Source organism: Neophocaena asiaeorientalis, unplaced genomic scaffold (genome assembly GCF_003031525.2).
Source record: "Neophocaena asiaeorientalis asiaeorientalis breed wild unplaced genomic scaffold, Neophocaena_asiaeorientalis_V1.1 scaffold46, whole genome shotgun sequence".
NCBI lineage: Eukaryota > Metazoa > Chordata > Mammalia > Artiodactyla > Phocoenidae > Neophocaena > Neophocaena asiaeorientalis.
In genome coordinates, this window is record NW_020175393.1 from 2,953,849 (window position 1) to 2,960,571 (window position 6,723).

General features: G+C 50.3%; 1 protein-coding gene across 3 annotated transcripts in view; it reads left to right on the forward strand.

The window, feature by feature from the left end:
• The window catches only part of SCUBE3 (signal peptide, CUB domain and EGF like domain containing 3), a 37,297-nt gene that overhangs the window by 11,756 nt on the left and 18,818 nt on the right, over window positions 1–6,723 (forward strand). For all 3 annotated transcript variants that reach the window (XM_024766301.1, XM_024766299.1, XM_024766300.1), the window contains exons 2-6: window positions 2,116–2,238; window positions 3,230–3,355; window positions 5,109–5,243; window positions 6,222–6,347; window positions 6,540–6,656. In XM_024766301.1, coding sequence (XP_024622069.1) covers window positions 2,116–2,238; window positions 3,230–3,355; window positions 5,109–5,243; window positions 6,222–6,347; window positions 6,540–6,656 — 627 coding nt within the window. The remainder of the gene's footprint in view (window positions 1–2,115; window positions 2,239–3,229; window positions 3,356–5,108; window positions 5,244–6,221; window positions 6,348–6,539; window positions 6,657–6,723) is intronic.

Consider the following 6,723-nt stretch of genomic DNA (forward strand, 5'->3'; position numbering starts at 1 on the left):
TTTTTTTTTTTTTTTTGCGGTACGCGGGCCTCTCACTGTTGTGGCCTCTCCCGTTGCAGAGCACAGGCTCCGGATGCGCAGCTTCAGCGGCCATGGCTCACGGGCCTAGCTGCTCCGTGGCATGTGGGATCTTCCCGGACCGGGGCACGAACCCGTGTCCCCTGCATCGGCAGGCGGACTCTTAACCACTGCGCCACCAGGGAAGCCCCATGCAGCCTCTTACTCTCTACACAGGTCCCTCTTGCCCTGTCTCATTAACTAGAATTCTATGCCCCCTCTTCTCCATCCATTCACTTTGGGATGACTTCCTAGGGTGAGCTAGCAGGCAGATACCATGACTGCAGAGCCTGAGGGAGGTGGAGAATAAGTGTGAATTACAGCAATTAGATCACTGGGCGTGGTGGACTGCTGCAGAGGGGTCAAAGAGTTGGAGGGGTAGAGTGCAGAGCCGAATAGAAGCCCAGAAGATTTGAGGCAGGTGTTTGGGGGCACTCTTCCAAATTTCAGTTCCCGTTTTAGCCCCAGGAAGCCTTAGTCCTACCCCGGAAGTTCTTGACATCAAAAAGAAAAGAACAGTTAACTGTTTCAAGCTAGGACTCATGAGTGTCTATAAATTGGAGCATTACTGATCCACTCATTCATTCATTCAATAAAAAATATATCAAGCACCTTAAGGATTTGGATTCAATAGGTCAGCAGTCAGGCCTAAGAATCTGCATTTTAACAAAAACCAAGCAATTCTATGACCCATAGATCACACTTGGAAGTTATGATCTTGATTTCAAATCCCATTTCTTTACTTGCAGTTTGCTATACTACCCTGGGTTTCCTAGTTCACAGCTACAAGTTGTCTCTTCCTCCTCTGATCTTCCCTTTAATGGAGATTCTCAAGCCTGGCTGCATATTAGACTCACCTGGGTAACTTTGGAAAAATAACTGATGACCAGGTCTCAGCCCAGACCAGCTGACCAGACTTTCTGGAGGTAGCACTTGGGTATCTCCTAGGGGAGTTGGCTCTGCTGTGCAGCCAGGGTTGAGGACCCTCTCTCCTTATCTCTAATGCCTCGTGGCACTCGACACTTCCTGCTTCATGTTACTTTTTTGTGTCTCCTTTTGGCTGGTCAGAGTCATCTCCGAACCTCCACAGCCTTAAATTATAACGCATTTCTGAGTGAAACATTTTCACCTACTTCGGTTCAGCTTTATGGGCACCGTAACATTGCCCCAGAAGTTGGAGTCTTTTGCCCAAAGATGATAAATGATTCTCTTTCCTATGTCCTTTCTGAATGTTGGCTTTTCTGCCAGATCTTGGGTGGCCTCTTCTTCAGCGTAGCTGTGTGAGTAGCATCTTGTGTCAGAGCGAGGTACACCTGGGGTTAGATGAAAGAGCTCAGGGTGGTGGGATGGATGGGCCTGGACGAATCAGCTGGAGAGCCGCAAAGGCTGCACTTAGCAGGCTTCAGTTTGCTGGTGCCACAGCCCCTGCCAGCTCCTAGTCCCTCTGCTGTTGAGGGATGGGCCTAGGCAAATCTTCCAGGATGGAACTTCTATCCTTTAAAGATTCTTGGCGCCATGGTGGGCAAGTGGGAGCAGGCCTGGTCTCAAGCAGAAATGTGAGGCAGATGACGATTCCGCAGATGCCCCGTCTCCCTTTCTTCCTCCTTGAATTACCAATAGTCGCTGGACCCTGCCACTTTCCCAGAGGCCACTGTCCCCGTGCCCTTCTCTTCCCCCTCCCTCTAAGTCTGCTCCTAAGAAAGGTAAACTAATTCACCCTAGGTTGAATGTTTCTCATCAAGTGTGCTACCTACCCAGTCCAAAGGTTTTTTGTTTGTTTGTTTTTAAATCAAAGAGGAGTGTTTCAAATGATGGAATTTTAGCTGTCATTGTGGATTAAGTATTTTTGAGGGGAGTGGGCGTTCTTTCTGAATTCCTGAAATTACAGGAATTTCAGGAATTCAGAAAGATTCTGAAATCGGAGGGGAGGCCACCTGCTTCTGGAGGAGTTGCCCTCTATTTTAGAGGAGAGGGGATTTTGCCCTGAGGGACCACCTTCAAGACACCCCTTAGGAGGTACCAAGAGAGGGTCTCATGTGTTTCTTCTGCCCCTGCCAGATGTGGACGAGTGTGTGGAGGGGACTGACAACTGCCACATCGATGCGATCTGCCAGAACACCCCACGGTCGTACAAGTGCATCTGCAAGTCTGGCTACACAGGGGATGGTAAACACTGCAAAGGTGAGGCTGGGAGGGCACCTGGAGAAGGGGGACCTGCCGGGAGAGGGGAGACCCCCACTGAGCTACTCTCAGTTGGCCACGCTGTACATTACACTAAGGCCTGCAGTCCCTGCTGGCGTGGGGAGAGGGCTGGAGGAAAGCTGTTTCTTCCCAGAGAGGGTGTCATTTTCTAATTTGCACAAAGGCCCCACCATATATGCTGGCTAAGGCCCTGGTGGGAACAGTTCACGGCCATACAGCCTGACTGGGTCGGGGGATCAGAATCGTGGGACTAAGGCCTGAGGTTCCCTGACACTGGAACCTCCATCTTTAGACCCTTATGCCATGCCCCAAAAGAATGAGAACAGGCAATCTACCCTAGGGGAAATTCATACTATAAACAAACACATCTCCTCATAATTAAAGCAATGCAAATTAAAGCCGTCGAGATGTGATTTTAAATTTATGACCTTCGGTGCTGGTTAAGACTTCCACAAGGTGCACTTGTTCATTCCTGGTGACATTATGAATTGAAAAGTGATTTTGTCATACTAGCAGGAATCTTGAAGTTATTTATACTCTTTGAGCCAGGAATTTCATGTTTAGGAACTTGTTCCAAGGAAATTCAAAGAAACTGTATGGGAGAATATGTTTTTTGATGCATCATTTATGATAGAAAAATAAATGGAAGGAAACTAACAATAGAGAAAAGGGATTAATAAGTTATGATGTAGCAACATAATGGAATATTTTGCAGCCATGTACAGTGATAATTGGAAAGACTGGATGGAAACGTAAAAATGTTTATGACTTAAGTTTAGATGAAAATAGCAAAATGCAAAATAGTTTGTAGGCTATGAAAGTAACTATGGGAAACAGAGACACATACAGAAGCACACACATACACAGAGGTTATATATTTTTTAAAAAACCACCATAAGGCTGAACCCAGGGGTGGACAGTCGGGGGCACGCAGGTGGGTCCAGCTGCCTCAACTCCTATTTGCCCACAGATGTGGATGAGTGTGAACGGGAGGATAATGCAGGTTGTGTGCACGATTGTGTCAACATCCCTGGCAATTACCGATGCACCTGCTATGATGGATTCCACCTGGCACATGACGGACACAACTGTCTGGGTGAGCGAGGGTGGGGCAGGGCATGTCTTGTGGAGGAGGAGGTGTTTTTAGCCTTTTCTATTCCCAGGCAAGAAGAGGAAAGTGAACAAAAAGCTGCATTCCCACAAAATAGAAAACAAAGTCAGCCTCCTCCTGGAAACTAGATGCTGAGGATGAAATAATCCTTCTGCTGGATGAAAAACATGAAGGAGATGCTGCTAGAAAGTGTTCTCAGGGGAAGGGCCAGGATATGACAGTAGTGGGCTTAGTCACGGGAGGTGGAGCATGGTGGGAAGATGATTTGGCTCCAGACAGATCCTGGCTCTGCTGCTTACTAGTTATGGAGCCTTGGGCAATAAGGATGGTAGTATCCCACTCAAAGGGCTGCTGTGTGACTCACCATGAGAGAACATGTGTAAAGAGCCCCGTACAATCCTTAGTACATAGTAAGTGCTCAATAAACGGGAGGAATGTCAATGACGATGAGGAGGAGGGGTTCCTCCTAACCTTCCCTAACCTTAGGGTTATATAGGGTTCAGACTCTTAACCTTTGTCTTTTAGGGGAACCCTAAGTCATCCATGCCCTTGGCTTCAGTTTCCCCACTGAGATCTAGAGGAAAGAACTTGGCTAGAGTAGCAAAATCACAAGGCTGGAATAGAAGGGAGCAAATAGAAGGATAGAATATAGGATGGGGTAAGAGCAGAAAGACAGGGATAGGGAGAAGTCAGGGGTGTAGGAGATGGGACAGGAACAAGGCAAAAAAACGTATACCTCCTTGGCTTTCCCTACAGATGCATCTCTCGGGCAGGAGCCTGCTGGATCTGGGCCTCTCTGCCCTTGGCCAGAGGGTGAAGGACAGGGTTTCAGGGCACAGCAGAGAGGATGGGAAGAGGACAGATGAGGCCCTTAGGTGTCAGGTCCCTTAGGAGCTAGATTGGTCCATTTGGGTCCATCTCCCTGATGCCTCCCTGTGCCAAGGAAAACTGAGAAGGACTGTGAACTTGGGAGGGTAGTAAGCAGCATAGAGATGGAGTCAAGGCATTGAAGTGGGAGCCCCGGAATGAGCTTGGCATTGGGGCCTGGGGGTGGTGATTTGGGGTTAGTAATCAGGGTGTGGCCTGGCAGCTCTTCCCCCATCCCTCCCCGCCAAGCTACCAGACTTTGTTTTGTTAAACCAAAATAGGAGAAAGGCTAGGGAATGTGGCAGCAAGCCCAGGCATGGGGGAAGGGGAGGAAGGACGGGGTCATGGCCTGTCCACAGAAATGGTCCCTGCCCCACAATGAGTTGAAGTTCACTACCTTTCCCCACCCTGCCCCTCCAACCTCAGCCCCGTGGCCAAAGCTCTCCCTGCACATGGAGCCCTGATTCCCTGGCTGCTCATCACAACCAGCTGCCCACCGTTCCTCCCCGTCGTCCGTCTCCATCCTTATCTTCATCTCTGTTTCTCTTGCTCTGACTCCTTTCCTAATCTCTGCCTTCAGACCCAATTTCAACAGGTGAAGGAAAGGGAGGCCATGTTGGAATGTCCCCTCCCCCTCTGTGTAACTCCCCAGCTCTGCCCTCGTAGGGTGGCCTCTTCACAGGCAGTGGAACGTTAGCTGATGAGTGGGTGAGAACTGCCTAGCGTAAGGCTGGGAGTTGGATTTCCGTGGAGGGGATGTGCTTGTGTGCTGGATTCTTAAGACTGCTTTCAGCCCTGGGTGCTGAAGTCCCAGCGCATGACCAGACCCTGGTCCGCACCCATGGCCTCACCAACCACCTGTCCTGCACAGATGTGGACGAGTGTGCCGAGGGCAACGGTGGCTGTCAGCAGAGCTGTGTCAACATGATGGGCAGTTATGAGTGCCACTGCCGGGAGGGCTTCTTCCTCAGCGACAACCAGCACACCTGCATCCAGCGGCCAGAAGGTCAGCCTGTGACCTGGGAGGGCCCAGCCCTGCACTCCCAGGCTTCTCTCTCCACTTGCTCTGGAACTTCCCCTCAGTGACCCCTAGGTCCCACCCTCTGCTACTCTTTCTTCTCTTGTCCCTCAACCCAGTTACATCCTAAGGGTTCCATGGACAGATACTTGGGGATACAGGAAAATCTGGGAGAATTCATTTGGGGCTGGGGGTCAGTATGGGATTGAGGCTACCATGGGACATCCTCTGTGTCCAGACCCAAGATGAGTGTCGCTCCTAATTGTAGATGGCTGAGCCCTAAGCCGATGTTATCTGAGAGGACCTCACCTATGCCTTATTCCTTGGATTGGCTTGGGAGGGTCAGGCAGGCGTAGTGGGGTATGTGTTGTCTGTTTCTGTGACTCTGCCATTACCCTCCCACCCCCGCCGACTGTGACATCCCTGAGGGCAGAGACTATGCCTAATTCATCTTCGTATCCCCAGAACCTAACATACTGCCCTGCTTGTAGTAGGAGCTTAATAAGTACTTGTTGAATAAGACGTATAGTGATTATCTGTACTAATTACTCCTCACTCACGTGATAAATGTTACTTATCTTCTTCCCACTTTGACTGTAAGCTCTTTGAGGAAAGAGATCATGTCTTACATTTTTCTGGATCCTTCCTAGATCCACCCAGTACCAGCACAGTGCTGGGCAGCTATTAGACACTAGTTTTTGGTTGTTTGAAGGAGAGGGTGATCATGCAGGGTTGGGAAGCTGGCTGTCAGTACTTACATCTCATTCAGAATAGTTCTGAGCTCTGCTCATTAGCACCCAGCTCTATGGGCAGGACAGGGGCCCTGTGAGGGGGAGCCAGTCTCCTCTGTGTTGTAGCCTCAGTGAAATCCTCCCACTTCCCTAGGCCCCAGCTAGCCCTTCTAGTTTCTCTTCCTCTAGGCGTGCAGGAGTACAGAACATTCACCGCCCTCCTCTTCCCTTTTAGAAGGAATGAATTGCATGAACAAGAACCATGGCTGTGCTCACATTTGCCGGGAGACACCCAAAGGGGGTATTGCCTGCGAATGCCGCCCTGGCTTCGAACTCACCAAGAACCAACGGGACTGTAAATGTGAGATAACTGGGACGGCAGTGGGGGAGAAGGGGAGACAAAGAGGAAGGGCGTGGGGCCTTGGCAGCAAGAGGTGGGAAGAAAAGAGAGCGTGGGAGAGGCAGCTAGATTAGAGGACCAGTCTCCATGTTATGGAGAACTGGGGTACCCAGGGAGAAGCAAGCTGACAGGCCTCCTGCCCTCTCTGCACAGTGACGTGCAACTATGGTAATGGTGGCTGCCAGCACACGTGCGATGACACAGAGCAGGGTCCCCGGTGCGGCTGCCATGTCAAGTTTGTGCTCCATACCGACGGGAAGACGTGCATCGGTGGGTGAGGCCAGTGGAGAACTCAGTCCACCTGTGATGGGGGTGGGGGTAGGGGCCCTTGGGAACC